Here is an 18097-nt window from a genome sequence, read left to right as displayed (position 1 = left end):
GTTTCTTGTATTCAGGATCATGTTGAAGGTGACAGTATGTCATCCCGAGCAATAATTGGAACTTGGCCACAAGCTTCAGTATTCCCAAATTAACATGAAATAGGGACCGCTCCCTCCAAGACACCCTAGTTCATTCCTATCACCCCCCAACACCTTCCTGTGCAAGTGCAGGAGATGCAACACCTGCCCTTATACCTCCCCACTGTCCAGGGCCCCAAACACCCCTTTCCAGGTGAAACAGCAATTTACTTGTACTTGCAATGTAGTATATTGTAATCGCTGCTCACAATGTGGTCTCCTGTACATTGGGAAACGCAGATTGGGCGACCGCTTTGTGGAACACCTCCGTTCAGTCCATAAGGATGGCCGAGCTTCCAGTCGCCTGTCATTTTAATTCACTGCCCCATTCCCACTTAGACCTCACCGTACTCTGGTTTTTGCATTGTTCCATGGAAGCTCAGCTCGAGGAACAGCACCTCATCTTCCGATTAGGCACTTTACAGCCTTCCAGACTAGATAGAGTTCAACAATTTCAGATCATAACCTTGGCCCCCCCATTATATTTTTAACTTTTTTTATTCACGCCTTTGTTTTGGCCTTCCCCCCCCCCCCCCCCCCCCTTTTTTTTTCCTCTCCCACATGGCAGCTGTCTCATTCTGCCAGCACATTTCACACCTAATCTAGAGTTGTCTTTTGTCTCTTTACTAGTCCTATTAGCATCTCGTCTGGTTTTGAATACCTTAATGTCTCTTCACTTCTCTTGTTCTCTCCCTGCCCCCAAACTGGCCTTTTAATCTGTTTCATTTCCTGTGTTTTCAGTCTTGACAAAGGGTTTCGACCCAAAACGTTGACTATTTCTCTCTCCCTGGCTGTTGCCTGGCCTGAGGTTTTTCCAGCATTTTCTGTTATTTGAACATGAAGTTCAACTGTTTGCACATGTTTCCTCTCCTGTAGCTTTGGTCTGTCGGGGGTTCAGGTCTGTGGGCATCAGGTGTTCACAGAAATCACAGAAACCCCACAGTGCAGATAGAGGCCATTTCGGCCCATCGAGCCTGCACCGACACATATCCCACCCGATCCCCGTAACCCCTACACCAACACATATCCCACCCTATCCCTGTAACCCCACGTATTTAATCCCCCCTAACACACTAAGGGTCAATTTATCATCGCCAATCAACCTAACCCGCACATCTTTGGACTGTGGGAGGAAACCGGAGCACCCGGAGAAAACCCACGCAAACACGGGGAGAATGTGCAAACTCCACACAGTCGCCCGAGGCCGGATTTGAACCCGGGTCTCTGGCGCTGTGAGTTCTCCAATACCTCACCCAACAATGGCCATCTTTCATGTGAACCTGGATGCTTGACTTTTGCTGGCTATTTTGTCTTGTGTTATCAGAAAGGGTCAGATAAGGAATTTGATCAAGATGCCAGGCTGATTTTTCCCAACTCCAAGATAGAGTTGGGGAAGGAGATTGCCAAGTCACTAAGTTATTACCCTAGCTTATTCATTGCAGACTAAAGAATAACCTCCTACAACCCGCCAAGAACTCTGCGTTCCTCCAACTCTAGCCTCTTGTGCATTTCCCACCTTCGCACAGCTATGCCTAGGCCCCAAGCTCTGGGATTCACTCTCCAAACCTCTTTGCCGCTCCTCTCCTTTAAAGACGCTGCTTAAAACCGACCTCTGATCAAGCTTTTGGTCACCTGTCCCATTGTCTCCTTTGGCTTGGTGTCAATTTGTCAGATTACAATTGACCTTTCACTACATAAATGCAAGTAGTAGTGGGCACACCCACTTTGTATAGCCCCTTTAGTCAGCTTTCTGTATTTATAAATATTAAAGCAGTCAACAATTAATGGGGAGAATGTAACCTGTATTTAATTCTGTAGGTACTTCATTAAACAAAGTTGGCATGTTAAGACAGAACATTACAATCATCAGGATTGACCATTGCTCACTAGTCAGTGCTCAATTAGGCATTAGGATTAACAGAGCGATGTCTATTTTAGTGTCAGCAATGGCTCTGAAAGGAGACATTTAACCATTAGCGCTCATTGCATCCAAGATCTGTTCCACTATTTCAGTAGGCTACAAAACATACAAGAAAGACTGGCACTAGAGGTCCTGTGCATCACCATACACACTCCCCACATGGACTCTCCTGGAAAGAGTCAAAAAAGATAAAAACCCAGGTCAATTAGGGAAGGATAATCTGGAAAAATTCCTGACCCCTTTGTGATGTGATTAAAACTAGTCCAGATCACATACACCCTGATTTATAGTACAGGTACCTACCTCTTGTACAAGGTGATCTCCACCCGTCAGAAACAGGTTCAGCTCTCGAAGCAAGAGTCAGCGTTCACCACATGAGCCACCAGCCTGTACCACAGGTCCACACAACCCAGTGCTGCCCTTCCATAACTTGTAAAAAAAAAAGCGACCTCTGGTCCTCCCTAACCTATCCAGTTGCAACAAACAATCTAGTCCCTTCATTAGTTTATAAACCTCAATCAACATCACCAGAGTCTGCTTTTCTAAATTATACAAACTTAACTTTGATCTCATCAAAAAAGGATCTACTTGCCTTGGAGGCAGTGCAACAAAGGTTCACTGGATTGATTCCTGGGATGAGATTGTGTAGAATGGGCCTGTACTGTGGAGTTTAGAAGAATGAGAGGTGATCTCATTGAAACATACAAGATTCTGAAGGGGAATGACAGCAGAGGGGCAGCGATATCCATTATAATAGCCTCATCACAGGGCATCAACTTGGGTACCAGGACAGCTTATGTAATTTCTCTAGCAGAGTCAAGCTTCAGGTTGTAAATAGATACAAATTTTATTTTAAACAAACAGTCCAAAATGACCCTATAAATACTCTTTTTGCCTACCTGCACAGTCCCTCCAAACACTACATTCCATAAGTTACTTTAGTAAAAAAGCCACACAAGTTTCCTCCCAAAAATATTTTTACAGAGTCTTTAGTACAAGTTCAGTTTTTCCAAAACATAGGAAACCGTATTTCAATTAAACAGCAGCAGCAGCTGTTAATGGAATCACAAACTCAAGTTGTGTTGAGGCCAGCACTGCTTCAGAGGGAGTCTCACCATCAGAACCTCATCCAAAAAAAATCTGAAGCAAGATAACAGAGCTCTCCTCTCCTCCACCCCCAAAGCAGGGGACAGGTCAGAGAAGTTGGTCGATGGGAGGTGAATCGAATAACCACAAGACCGTTAATCTTCAAATTGTGTCAACAACCGTGTCAGTCACTAAAGCTCAGCACGGAGGAGTTTTCAGTTCACACAGCAACACCAACTCCCACTTTGAGAGATGTCTGGATTATTGTCCCTCTCCTGGCAGGTAGAAATGGGAGAAGATGATTCTGAAGACTTGTTGGCTGCCAATAATTATTCTAGGAGCTGTTCAATCAAACCGTCCAAGTCACGTAAACAGTTCAATGAATCCACCTTCAGCACCCACTTTGAGATGGGGCAAAGTAGTACATGGCCATGATGATCAGGTAGACTACCACCAGCGGTGTGCCTGTGGAGACAAGTCAGTGTCAGGATTAAAAGGATGGTAAATTCCCACTTTTCACAAGATTGCTCAAGGTAAAAGGACACCGTGCAGAAGAATGGAAGATTGTCTGCTCTCAGCACCCGACTGCAGCGTAAAGCACCCGAGATTCAGATAAGCATAGACCAGTTGGGCCGACTGGCTGATTTCTGTGCTGTACATTCTATGCAAGCTCTGCTCGGTCTGTGTTACTGGGATTCTTGCCTCAAAACCAACTCCCACCTCAGCAGTCAGATTTCACATGAACCTTAAATACATTAATTGGAACCAGATCAAACGGCTTCACTTTAACTTAGGCCAAAAAGAGTACAAGAGATTCAATTCTGGGGCCCACAGGCAATGGCAATGGGTTTGACTCATTGTAGGGTTGAAGACAGACAATTAATTGTTTTGTCATTTTCCTCTTAAATAAAAAAAATGGGGCTGGTTAAAACCACCAGAAAGTCCTTCAACTCTAATAGATCAGAGTGCACCCAAACTATATTAGGATTAGACTGTTACAGTAACCCAGCCACAGCAAAGAAAGGACTTTCATGAGGCCAGGTGGTCCCAAAGCACTTTACATCCAATTAAACACTAAGTGTGGTCACTTTTAATGTAGGCAAACATGGCAACCAATTTGCACACAGCATGGTCCCACAAACAGCAGTGTGTTAAATGACCTGATTATTTTTAAATAATTTGATACAGCTGAGGAGGCTGCCATTTGGCCCATTGTGCCTGCTCTTTGAAAGTCCCACTCCCCTGCTCTTTCCCTATAGCACTACAAATCTTTCCTTGTATTTATCCAATTCCCTTTTTGAAGTTAGTACTGAATCTGCTTCCACCACCCTCAGGTAGCGCATTGCAGATCATAACTGCATAAAAAATAATTCTCATTTCCCTCTAGTTCTTTTGCCAATCAAGTGGTTCCTGAGGGGAGGGATATTACTGCTGGGAAATGAAATCCATTCCCATTTCCGGCAGCCAGTGTCAGGTATAGCACAGGTTGGACGCAGAGTGAAGATCTGCTCTGCTGGCTCATGTAGAGGCACCCTTTGTACAATGTGACATTTCCCCACATCAGTCGTTCCAAATGGCCTCCAGTTAAAATGCCAGCTTTGTGCCAAGCAAGCAGCTTAGTGCTGTGGGATTGTGTCAATTAGGAACTGGGTCAAGATTGCCTGCTCAAGCAAGATCTTCATCCAATAACTGCAGGTTGGATATGAATCCGGGGGGGGGGGGGGGGGGGGGTGGGTGGTGGTGAAAGGGCAATGTGCTGACCCATTGGATCACTCACTCCCTCTGTACCCAAGTCACAATATTCTACTCTAGAATGCAGGATGTGACAAGTCAAACTACTACATCTGAAGTCATTCAGATCTGGCAACTGCACAGGTTACTGTTTAAGCCTGGTTGCTTATCTTTAGACAGCCAAAGCAGCTCCCACCAGTTGTTGGGATGTGACTATATTCCATTCCAGAGACTTGAGCACAATATCTAGGCTGACATGCAGTAGAGGAAGTGCTGCTTTGTCAGCGGTGCAGTCTTTCAGATGAGACGTTAAACCCAGGCCCCATCTGCTCTCAAGTGGATGCAAAAGATCCTATGGCACTATTTTGAAGAGCAGGAGAGTTCTTTCTGGTGTCCAGACCAATATTTATCCCTCACCCAACATCACAAAAAAAATGATCTGGTCATTTAACAGTTTGTGGGTCCTTGCTGTGTGCAAATTGGCTGCCACATTTCCTGAATTACAACAGTGTCTACAGTTCATTGGCTTTAAAGCATTTCAGGACATCCTGAAAGGCACTGTATAAATGCAAGTCTTTATTGGTAAGTGATCAGGACACAGGCTTGTAACCTTGCTCACCTGTAGAGCAGAGAGCATGTCTCAGTTACTGGTCAGGCTACAAATAGAGCACGTGCTCTGTCCCGAGAGACTCGGACAGAACTAAGGGCTAAGTAAATGCAAACTAGACCGTTGACCAAACATTTGATTCATCACTTGCGTAGAGGTGTAAGCAAACAACTCACTGCCCCTCTCCCAGGTGTGGGTCTCTGCAATATGTATTGTACTGTTTCACAAGCATCATGCCGAATCTGTTAGAGTACAAGAACCACATATTTTACTATTTTATTCCTCTATACAGCTCATTAAAGAAAGTCAACCTACCCTGGAAATAGTCACACTTGCCATCCATGAAGATATAGTTCATTAAGATGACACTGAATATTGACGCCCAAAGGTGGAGATCACTGAAGAGCAAAGTAAAGCCGACAGGCTAAATAAAAAGCAAATGGCACACGGTCAGTACATGGGCAGTCAAGACCATTTTCTTGGCACAAAGTTTTTACATCCAGACTTCAAGCTCCACCCTACACAAGCTAGTTTGTTCAAAACTCTGCTGCCCATACTCTTTCCTATACTACATGTTATCACCCCTTTTCTCAAACTTAACAGCTCCCATCCATAACAGTTAATTCAAGTCATCGTGTGTACAAATCCTTCCACAGCCTTGCCCCCTCTAGCCGGAGAGGCTTCCACCAAATCTGGTTCCCCCTCCCATCTCCATTCTACCAGTGGCAAACCCACACAGGCCCGCCCGCAACCTGGCTACCTCACCCCATCTGCAAAAGCCTCAATCTCCTCAACTTCTCCCAGCTCTGCTCAGTGACTGGGCCTGTGAAAAGCACCTCAGGAAGTTTACTGTAAGGCTGCACACAAAAGCAAGTAGTTGGTTTTCAGCTAATGAGCACACCTACATGGGAGTTAAATACTTACATAAATGACAGAGAAGAGCACCAAGATTGGGATTTGCAGCATACACACTTGTACAGCAATGGAACTTCCAACTTCCAGGCTGAGGAGACAAATCAAGATGAATGAACTCAAATCATCTACAAGGAGCAACACTGCTTTGCTGAAGTAAATCATATCCTTGACCCCTCCAAGCAATTGGGTTGCCCCCTTGTACCCTGCTTTTGCAGTTTGCCTTGTACTTTATACTAAAGACTGAACACAGATGGATGCCTGCTCCCAGGCCACTTACCATTTTGGCTTCTAAATGGCCCATGATTAGTTCAGCCTGTGGACAGCTGGCAGTGGAATGTAGAGTGAGGAAAGGCAGTTCCTGCTCCCTGATGCCCCATAGCATGCAGGAATTCTGACCCAAAAGGTTTCTCATCGCCTCATGCAGCCTCCCCAATATCTTATGGCACAAGACAGACAGCCTCTGGACCACAGACAGCTCATGAAAGGTCAAAGATCAGATTGAGACTGACTAGCAGCAACATACCTGAGGCTGATGTTGTTCTGCAATGCAAACTGGATTCCATTTACAATCTCGGGAAGCTCAGGGACCATTGCCAAGACAGTTACACCAAGGAAATACTGTTATTGATAGGAAAAACACAGGAGGGAAGCAGTTAGAATAAAGCAGTCTCCATATCAATTTCTTCCCTTTTCCAGTCAAAACAAGCAATAAAGAATCAAGATGTAGAACATTGAATAAAGAGGCCAATCCAGAACAATTCCATTGTACAATCTCCCAGACTCCACCCCCATCTATTTAACCTGGAGGTTAAATAAATCTGTACTTTAAATAAACCTCAGCTAATCTAGATACACACACAATTACCCTTCTCCCCACCAAGCTCCACATGTCCCAAGTGAGCCAATCTAGATCCTCTGCCTCTTCCTAGTCCTGGCACATCCTTGCTCTATCCCCATTTCTGAAGTTTTATCCAGCCCCACACCCTCACTGGGACTCGGTTACCACTGGTCCCTTACCCCCTCAGCTCCACCAGAGGCCACAGTGCCCCTCCCGGAGTTCTCTTCTAAACCAGCAGAGGCTTTTAAAGGCACTTGTCCCCTTGAGGAGATTTACCTACAAGTGTTACAAAAACACAAGCTTCGGAGACACTACCTTATGGATTTACTTTGAAAAAATATCCTGTACCAGGGTTTTTGTAGCTATTAAATCACAAGTATGAGCTGCACTAGTGACCAGTGGTGGAAGCAGATTCAATAGCAACTTTCAAAAAAGGGAATTGGATAAATATTTGAAAAGGAAAAATTTGCAGGGCTATGGGAAGAGCAGGGGAGTGGGACGAATTGGATAGCCCTTTCAAAGAGCTGGCACAGGCACGATGGGCCTAACGGCCTTTTCAGGGCTGTGTAATTCTAAGAGTCAGTCAAAAACAGCCATATACCAAAGAGCCAGTTATAGACAATTTTTTGAAAAAAGCTCAGTGCCAAATTGGCAGAAAATACCAAAATTGCTTATTCGCAGCAAACTAGCTCAGAGACAGGACCAACCTGGGGCTTCCTGCTGTACATGGCTCAGCTACTCACTGCCAAGACCCACAGCCATACATGTAGATGTAAACAACATATGGTGCGATGGAGCGATGTACTCGCTGAACAGAACCTGGAGACAGCAATGCAGTGACTTACCGGTGAGATTGCCGAGCTGGACAGCAAGGGGTCAATGTGCTCCGACACCAACTCTGCACAGGCGGACATGAAAATAGTGGCAACAATGAGCAGCACCACAGCTCGCCACCGCGACCAGTGAATGACAATATTGTGACTGTGGCCTGGAACTGGGAAGAGACAAGACACGTCAACACCAGCAAACAACTCCTTGTACAAGAGCAGTGGGACTAACTGGATAGCTCGACTAGAGAGCACAGCACAGGCACAATGGGCCAAATGGCCTCCTTCTGCCCTTCATCATTCTATGATTTTATGAAGGTGCGCAAAGTCAGATAACTCATAGGTAGTTAGTGCCAGGCGGATTAAAGTTCTGGGTCATCAGCCTTCCATACTTTGGAATGAGAACCAGCTTCATGGAAAGGCCATGATACTTGGGGAAAATCCCAGGTGCATTTAACACAAGACAGGCCATAGAAACTAAGCTGGCCACAATTGGCAAGGAGACACTCAACAAGCATTCCCCCTTAGCATGTGGCAGGACAGCGATGTTTATCTGCTGCAAAAGTGTTACTTTGTCAGACAAGTAAACGAGCAACTTATCCCAAGGCTGGGAGAAGGGGTACTTACCATGGCAGTCACTGATGTGAATATCGTAGATGTGGGTGTGTGTCTTCAGAGCAAAGACGAGACCAATCACATATGATGCAGGGAGAAGTATGCACACTGTGTAGATCAGGGGCCTACAGGAGAGACACCAGAGAATTATCATTCCGTGTTACAGGAAACATACTGTGTGCGATGCTTCAGTGACACCCTGTACAAAGTGCAGTGAATCCCACATCCCCACCATTCTGTCCCCTTACTGCAGCCTTCTAGATCATTAATCTTACAAGAAAATGATAACTTGTTCAGCTACCGCATTTACATTCAGCCATTTTAGTCTTGCGTTCCCTCATCCCCAGTTTGTACACAGTCCGAATGGGCACTTGTTCTGCATACATATTCAGTACATGGCTCCTCTCCCCCTGTACCCGAGAGCAGAAGGAGTGAAACAAGAGACCAAAGCGTTTTTAAAAACCATGTACTTACTGGACGTGACTGTGAAACAAGGTGTTGTTCTGCAGCTGTGAGGAAGGGGAGGTGGAGAAATAATATTTCTAATCAGAAGGGATTTAAAATCCTGAAACTTCAATGCTACTTTAATACCTATTTTCAAGCATCAATGAGACAGAGACCCAATTCCCCCTCAGATAGGACTTAGTCCTCACAGCATCAGGCCGTAATAGCAGGCGCTTGGCCTCCTCTATCCTACCCAGAAAATGCATTCCCCACCATCGCTGAAGAACATCCTGGCTTGGCTGCATTAATGTGCGGTGAGGAGGCGGGTAAATACCACCCCGACCCAAAAGAGCCTGGAAAACAGCTGATGCCTCGTTCTCGTTCCTTCCCCCCCCCCACCCAAAATCAAAGGGGGTGCCTGAGGAAACTAGCTATTAATGCCACCAACAAAATCCTATAGTCATTACAACTTGGGGAAAAGATGATTACAGTACAGCTACTCATTTCCTTTGTAACCAAGGTGCAGTGGAGTATGTAGAGAAGCTTCATAAGGAACTTTACATGCACCTTGTGCCAAGGTATCAGCTGCAGATCAGTGGGTCATACGTCACCTCAGAGTCAGAAGGTTGAGTTCAAATTCTACTAGAGCCCATAATCTAGGCAGACGTGGCTGCACTGAGGTTGGAGGGCAACTACAGGTGCACAATAAATCATGGCCTTGCCAGCAATGCCCACATCGTGTGACTGAAATAAGATGCGGTCTTAAACTGGGGCCCCGCCTGCCTTCTCAGGTAGATGTTAAAGATCGCATGGTGCTATTCGAAGAGGAGCAGGGGCGTTCTCCCCAGTGACCTGGCCAATATTTATCCCTCAATTATCACTACAACCAATTATCTGGCCATCATCTCAGTGCTGTTTGTGGGATTGCCGTGCACAAATTGGCCGCTGCATTTCCAACATTACAACAGCGATTACACTTCAAAAGTACTTAATTCATTGCAAGGCTCTTTGGGATGTCCAGAGGTCATGAAAAGGAGCTATATAAATGCAAGTTCTTTAACTTTATTACCTGCTTTAAGCAGGTTGGCTCAGGTCACCCAATAGGCAGATATCAAAAATCCCCAATTAAAAATGGAGCTCATCTAGAACCTTCTGAAGCCAGAGACCATGATCCTCTCGCCTCCTGGGTGACATTAACAAGCGGAGGGACTGGCTTCAACAGCTCGTGTTTAGCATGGACACATCACTGCAAGCCAACTGGCAAACCCAGGATTACACATTTGGTCCCCCACCTCAAACCTGCGAGAAAAAGCCCAGGCAGCACGGGGGCAGGGGCAGAGAGAATGTCCGACACCAGTTTTAGGTTCGGTGCAGATTTCCTGCTTTAGACAGCAGTATTCTCTTATTGCCACTAGATGGCACTGAAACACAAGAACTTAACCCAGGGCTGTTTGTGCAGAACTCGCCACACAAAACATTTACTGCCCCTGCTCGGAGACACCCAGTGCTTGGGATCAGCATTTACTGCCCCTGCTCAGTGACACCCAGTGCCTGGGATCAGCATTTACTGCCCCTGCTCAGTGACACCCAGTGTCTGAGATCAGTAGGGTCTGCAGCAGCAGGACAGTGTGCCAGAAGGATGAATTTCTGGTAGTCCAACAAGGCAAGGAGAAAATTTAAATAGGAATCAGAACAGTAATCTACAGTGTGCAGCAGAACAGGAGTTTAACTGGCAGTCACACTGGAGTTAAACACTATTCAAACAATTCTGCCTTATCCACAGGGTTCAGCAGCCAAGAATGGAGGTTTGAGGTGATCACGGACTTCTATCCACAGTACATGATCTGTTCAGGGGGAATTTAAGATGCACATCCAGAGTCATCCTAAAGAGTGCAGTTTTCTCCAGGCAACTAGATGGAGATGGCAAAATATGTAGAACTCCAAAAAAAATAATGGCCATTGACTTTCCTCACTGCCCCTCCCCCACCCAAGGTGTGATGTCCTCATCAGCATCCCAGGCACTGGGAGTCATGGAGCAGGGGTAGTAAGTGCTGAACCCCTTCCAGTACTTAACCAAGTGGTCAATAGTGTGAGCCGATGTCCAACTATCACTGCCAAGCTGAACCTGGTCCTCATTCCGTAGCAACGGCCAAGGATCAAAAATATCAGGAGTAGCAAACTCCGGCTAATATCGCACCTCCTAAACCCGAGCCGACGCCATCAGACCAGGGATTGTACCTGGATTCTTTCTGGGTTTCTACAGCTCAGCCACATAACCAGCTGAGACAGTCAGCTCCAAATGAAGCTTTAAATAAAGAGCAAATCCATACCACACTGAAGTGACAGTCACTGCACTCAAAGGGACCAGATTCATTCTGTGTTGAGTTGGTGCAGCCTTGACATATTAGGCTTCCATAGGCCTTGGAAAAGAGCGTTGGTGCAAACACACCTACAGAAAAAAAAAACAGCTGCATGTCAAACTTAATAAGGAAGAGCTGATGGTTAGATTAGAGGCACCTCTTGCCCATGGCCACAGAAATTGCCCAGCAGCACCTCCGACTGCCCCACTGAGTTCAGTGGAATAAGAGGCTTTGGGCGTCTTCAGTGGGTTCAGAGGTCGAGCACCTGAGGGTTCACAAACTCAGCCCCACATCCCAGACCCATCCCCAGCCACTGCGTGCAGCAGATTGAGAAACTTTTCCTGAAGGCATGTGCACACATATGCTGGCATGCTATTCTACTGTGATGGGCATCACAACCAACTCCCAATCCTGTATTCGGCCAAGTCTACCTATACATACTCGACTGGTAACCTTTACTGGGTATGGGAACCCTGGCCAATTTCCTCCTCCCATCGATCCCATTTAATAGGGTAGATACAGAGAAACCATTTTCTCTGGTGCAGGAACAATCTTAAAATTAGAGCTCCCAAAATTCAGGAGTGAAATCAGGAAGCACTCCCCCGCACACAAAGGGGAGTGGAAACCTCGAAGTCTTCCACAAAAGGCAAGGGATCAATTGAAACTTTACAGACTGAGATTGACAGATTGTGATTGGGTAAGCTCATCAAGGGATTGGGTAAGCTCATCAAGGGATATGGAACAAAGGCAGGTAAATGGGGTTGAGGTGCAGATCAGCCGTGATCGGATTGAATGGCGAACAGGCTCGAGGGGCTGAATGGCTCCTCCTGTTCCTATGCTGTCAGGGGTACAGTGGCCAAGCAAGGCCCCCTTACAATTGGCTTCAGGATTCAGCTTTAAATGGCTACATTACTCTACTCCAATGTAGAGCGCTGCTCCCACCCAGACCACTGCATCACATCAACGTCATTGTGTGAACTCAAAGATAAATCCACATTTAGCACTGGGCTAGCGAGGCTCTTGCAGGGGTCTATCCTTGGTATTTTTTTTAATTTTTTTTTTATAAAAAGGGCATGTGTCAATAGTCAATTCAGATGCTACAAGTCAGACAGCATGTGACATTTCTCTGCCGCGCCACCTACCTCCCACTGATATGAAGAGCAGCGCTGAACTGATGCCAGCCGACCTGCTGTTGAACCTCTGCTCCTGGTGCTTGCATCCTCCGATCACCATGGATATACCCTGGTGGACAAACAGCTCGTCAGTTTCTGCTCTTAAGCAAAAAAAAAAGTACCACAAAAAGCACAGGATTTACAGAACTGCCATTTGCAGAATTTCTCATTTAAATAAAGTGTATAAAGTTTCTTCACTGCTTAGCAGAGAATCATCCATCAGTCCATGCTCCAACATAACCCAACAATGTACTTGAACCCATTCATGGTCAAACAACCAGCCAAGGCCATTTGCTGAGCCAAATGTCAGTGTGTCAGCCATGGCTCAGTTGGTAGCACTCACTTCAGTTGCAGGTCTAAGTCCCACGCCAGAGACTGAGCCCATAACCTAGGCTGACACTCCAGTGCAGTACTGAGGAAGTGCTGCACTGTCAGAGGTGCCGACTTTTGGATGAAATGTTAAACCAAAGGTCCTATCTGCCTTCTCAGGTAGGCGTAAAGGATCGTTTGGCTCTATTTAGACGATCAGGGAAGTTCTTCCACTGTCTGGGCCAATATTTATCCCGCAACCAATACGTTAAGAGATTCTGGTCATGGGACAATCCAGGTAACCTTGCTGCTGCTTAGTGTACAGCTTCAGAAAGGCACATTGTATTGCATTGAACAGACTTGCAGCAAAAGTAACTAAGGGAGCCTCAAGACCTTCAATTTGGAGCTGGGTAAGTATATGGTTAGCAACAGAATCAGAATGCAATAGGGAAAGGAAGATCATTTAAATATTCTACAGCACACAATGGACTGTACTTTTTGGGGAGGGGAAGATTTGGGCACAAAGTAACATTCTTGCAGATTTAACATTGCTAGTTCAGCTGTGAGGATGGATGAATATTCTGCTTTTTGCTCCATCACCTTTGTGTGTGTTGGGGGGGGGGGGGGGGGAAGAAAGAGAATGAGGAAGTATTTATACAGAACTTTCCTTCAGGAGATTTAGCTTGTCCATGGTTTGTGGGAAGGATTGGGTTCAGTTGTCACTGTGACCAGAAGATTTCAAATCCTGCAGAGAGTGACATTTCCTAGCTTGCTTTGTAAGAGAAGGTTGCTAAAATGACAACTCACAGGGATGAAGAGGACACACCCCAGCAGGGTTCCAGTCAGAGCGCTTTTCACCACTTCTTCGTAGCACTTGTTGCCCTTATGGCTGCCTTTGATCAGAGCAGTTATGTAGAAGGTCAACTCGGTGATTGAACCGAAGGTAGCGTTCACTACTGCACCTACTGCAAAGTTACTCTGAGCTGAAATACTAAAGACAGAAGAGCAGATTTCAACAGGTTATATGCATTCTAGAACACCAGGTTCTCCAGAAATCAGTACGACGTTTAGAAACAGCAAACTTTACTGAAGCTGCAACAGTAACTTGCCCACTAGAACCAGCACCAACCCTTCCTAGGACTGGGTGAACATAAGCAGGAGTTGACCATACGACCCCTCGAGCCCCATTCAATAAGACCACAGCTGATGATCTACAACTCCTTTCCCACCCTATCCCTCAATTCCCCAAGGGTGGCAGGAAGTTAGATGCTGTCCTTTCACCTGTGAATCCAGCCTAGATGCCAGGGGGGGGAGAGATTGGCAATTGTTGGTCATGTTATGAAGCAAGTGCTTAAGGAGCATGCATTCTATTTTATACTCTGGAATTCAACATTCAATTCACAAAATCTGGAACTTTTCCCTCTCCTCCCACACATGCATAGTCTATTCAGCCCAACCCAATTGTGCACAGTTCTGGTCTCCAGATTAGGATATAGGAAGCACCAGAGAAGAAAATCAAAAGATTTACAAGAATGACCAGAACTGAGAAGTTATACTCATCAAGAAAGGCTGAACCGGCTGGGGCTCTTTTCTCTAGGGGAAAGAGGCTGAAGAGTGACCCAATAGAGGCCTTTAAAATTATGAAAGCGTTTGATTGGGTAGATGTAGAGAAAATGCAGGGGGTGGGAGAGTCCAAAACAAAGGGTCATAAATATAAGATGGTCACTAATAAATCCAATAGGGAATTCAGGAGAAATTTCTTTACCCAGGGAGTGGTGAGAATGTGGAACACACTACCACAGAGTGCTTGAGGCAAATAGTATAGATGAATTTCAGAGGAAGCTAGATAAACACAAGGGAGAAAGCAATAGGTGGTTATGCTGATGGGGTTAGATGAAATAGGATGGGAGGAGGCTCGTGTGGAGCATAAACAGCAGCATGGACCAGCTGGGTGAAAGGGACAGTTTGTGCTGTAAATTCTATGCAACTTCTAGTACTCCAACTCTCCCAGTGTAGCTTCCAGTCTCAACACCCCCAATTTTTTTAATTTTCTCCACTACTCCAACTAGCAGATGTTTCCCCAACACTTCGAATATATACACTCTACACTAGAAGCTCTCCTGAACCACCTTCGACTCTAGGAATTTTACCTTCTGCAATCTTTCCTCGTGGTTCATTGCGATCAGTCTAAGGTTTCGCAACACTTCAGTAAGTTAGTGCACGCAAGGCAGGGGTGGCTTAAGCTTTGCCTGCACGAGTGTCTCAGGGGCCACATTAGGGCAGACTTTATATTTGGGCATAAAGAGCCACCTGGGCCAGAGAGGAGAAACCAGGCAGTTTCCTGGATCGCATGCCCAGAATGATGCCCACCTGACTATCCATGCATTCACTCAAGTGGATGAAAAACAGTGGGCAGGCTCCAACACAACTAGGGGGCACTTCTGTAGACTGAACGAGTGCAAGGCATGGAATAGAATACCACAATAGTGCATGAGTCACAAAGTATAGTTCAGCCCCAAGTCAGTTTGCAGTCTATCTGCAGATGCTGATAAAAACAGCAGAAACTAAATGAGTTTTGTAAATAGATGAGAATGTCAATCAGAAGGAAACCATTTGCACCACATGACAGAACAGAAACAAACCACAGGCATGATATCTTTAGACCAATCTCAAGACTTCAAGCAAACCCCCCCTCCCCCAACCACAAAGTGAACTGCAAGCAGCATTTAAGAGCCAAAAAGCCATTTTACACCCATATTTCTAAATGGATCTATGAGAGAGAGAGATTTGCTTTGACTGGATAGAAAACAGCACTATGATGAAAGAGGAAGTGATGGTTGAAAGCATTCTCTAGGGGAAACTAGTCTCACCGGCAGCACATGGAGAGAAAAAACTCTGTTTAGCTGAAGGCCGAGGCAGTTGCAAACATGCACTAGTAGCGATGGCATGCTGCTATGGGGGGTCGAGTTCTCAGCTCCAAACTGGAGAGTACTCCACTCTGCAGAGTTCCCATTGCAGTCGTAAAATATAATCAAAATCACTCCCGTCTAGGTTGCTTTCATGTGCCCTCCCCCTTCTAGAAGAGCAACATTAGGGAGCCCAAGGAAGGTTAATTAGCCTTTCAGAACCTTGAGAATTGGGGGGAGGGGGGGGGGGGGGAAGGAACATGAGTAACGAGACTTTTTAACTTATCCTTAGCACAAGTGCCAGCTGTATGGTGGATTTTCCAGACTCCTCCTCCCCTCCCTAGGAACTCCCAGTTTGCCAGGTGGGAAGAGTCAGGAAAAGGAGTGGAGACCTGATCACCAGCCTGCAATCCCATTCATGTTGCCCTGAGGTTTCCTCTTTTTTTTATTTTCCCCCCCCGCCCCGCAAAAAAAACAAGAGAATTGGTCTGCGTCAGACACGGGCTGAAGACTGACTAAATGAAGGTGGTGAGGGCATTCCTAGCTCCTCCAACTCCACAGGCACCAAAGGGGACATAACTCTGACATACCCCAAGATCCCTGTGGACCAGAGATTGGAGGAGATTTTTTTGGGGGGGGGGGGGGGGGGGGAAGAATAGTTGATCCACAAGGTCAGGCTGAAGACTTTATGCAAGGACGATTAATTAAAACTGCCCAATCAGGACCTTCAACTGAAGCCACAAAGTCCCAACCTTCCAGGCCCAACACAGCTGGTGTTCAGCAAAGCTCCATTTTCATGCCCATTCTGCTAGTACTAGCCCTACCGGAGGGCAGGGGTATGCTCGGCCATATGAGGCACCTGGAACAGGAAATCCCAGTGACCTTGGGGCTGGACAGGACACTTCACCCCACCTGGGAAAGAAGCATTGCTTTTTAGGGCAGGGTGGCAGATGGACAGCTTGTAACAGCAACTGGATGGGTTATGGTTAATTTGAATGTGTGAAAAACTAGTTAGAAATAAAATTCCAAAAGTCAAAGCCACCTTGGGTTCTGCCTTTTTGGATCTGGGTTCATGGATTATAAACTGGACTGAAAACTATTTACAGCAGCTCAAATGGTATTTAAGATGTTCTTTGCAATTTTTAATTTGCACTATGGGTAGGTAGAGGTTTTTAAATTCAACATTCTTACCACCTTGTCCCCTTCCCTCCCCACCAGTACTGGCAGCCCTCTAGTAACTAGCCCAAGGGGCCATTCTTCATGTCAGAGACTCAGCTGTAACCATCAGCCAGTGTATCTCAGCCAAGTCCAAACTGGTCCTCATCCACACTCATTTTTCAGCAGGGATAACTGGGCAGTGATCAGGAATTGCTAGTTGGAAAAGCCCCGGGAAGCCAACACTGACACACTTGCTGGATGAGTTCAACTGAAAGACCCGGTTCTTAAACCCATTAGAAGTCCAGTTGGTTCAGGCCTGAAGGCGGCTTATTTCCAAAGATGCCTGGCAACCAATCCCAGTGCAAAATCCCTAACTATTCTTAAAAGTTTGTGTCAAAACTTAGAATGTGGAACTTGTTACCACAAGGAGTAGTTGAAGCAGAAAGCATGATGCATTTAAGGGGAAGCTAGATAGGTACATGAGGGAGAAAGTAATAGAGGGATATGCTGATAGGCTTCGATGAAGTAGGGTGGGAGGAGACTCATATGGAGCATAAACACCAAAATAGACCAGTTGGGCCAAATGGCCCGTTTGTGCTGTAAATTCTATATTTAAAACAAAGTTCCACTTACCTGGCGATTGCCATCCCAATGTAGTAGGACAGGGGAATTATGGCCATGATGGAGAGTGCGAATTTCACAGGCGAGCTGGCATAGTGATTCTCTGTATCTGCGTAACCCAGTACCAGAGCAACTATTACTAGAGGCAGCAGATCTGAAGATTCAGTTAAAGAAATAACTCCCATGGAAAAGAAAACTGAGTCAGCAAGAGACAATCATCGGTCATAGCAGGATGCTGCATCTGTCCACGAGAGGCACCACAGGTGTTAAGTGAACACTGACCACATTCTACCCTTTTCCCCCCTACACCCATCTTTCCTTCCCACCAGACATGAGCTGCAAGGCCTGGCCCAAGTATTGCATCATTAGTTGGAGAATGGAGTAAAAATATCTTCCAGAGTTCAAGAGTTCAGTTGGGGAGGGGAGTCTTCCGAATCTATTTGCTTTTGACAGGGAAACAATACGTTAATCAGAAATACAATTAACAAAATAGGGCATGTGACCCCCCC

General features: G+C 45.9%; 1 protein-coding gene across 2 annotated transcripts in view; it reads right to left on the bottom strand.

Moving 5' to 3' along the window:
* Window positions 1–1867: 1867 nt before the first annotated feature.
* cax1 (cation/H+ exchanger protein 1) overlaps window positions 1868–18097 on the bottom strand; it is a 40655-nt gene continuing 24425 nt past the window's right edge. For both annotated transcript variants that reach the window (XM_086010634.1, XM_086010635.1), the window contains 11 exons: window positions 17601–17742; window positions 13711–13894; window positions 12565–12664; window positions 11393–11511; window positions 9093–9127; window positions 8631–8743; window positions 8022–8170; window positions 6862–6956; window positions 6348–6426; window positions 5739–5847; window positions 1868–3550 (listed from right to left, as the gene is read on the bottom strand). In XM_086010634.1, coding sequence (XP_085866760.1) covers window positions 3477–3550; window positions 5739–5847; window positions 6348–6426; window positions 6862–6956; window positions 8022–8170; window positions 8631–8743; window positions 9093–9127; window positions 11393–11511; window positions 12565–12664; window positions 13711–13894; window positions 17601–17742 — 1199 coding nt within the window. In that variant the 3' untranslated portion in view covers window positions 1868–3476. The remainder of the gene's footprint in view (window positions 3551–5738; window positions 5848–6347; window positions 6427–6861; window positions 6957–8021; window positions 8171–8630; window positions 8744–9092; window positions 9128–11392; window positions 11512–12564; window positions 12665–13710; window positions 13895–17600; window positions 17743–18097) is intronic.

This window comes from Somniosus microcephalus, chromosome 17, assembly GCF_052327205.1.
Source record: "Somniosus microcephalus isolate GS21.2 chromosome 17, FLI_Smic_1.0, whole genome shotgun sequence".
Lineage (NCBI taxonomy): Eukaryota > Metazoa > Chordata > Chondrichthyes > Squaliformes > Somniosidae > Somniosus > Somniosus microcephalus.
The sequence above is the reverse complement of the archived record's forward strand: the minus strand, read 5'-3'. Positions and strand labels throughout refer to the sequence as shown.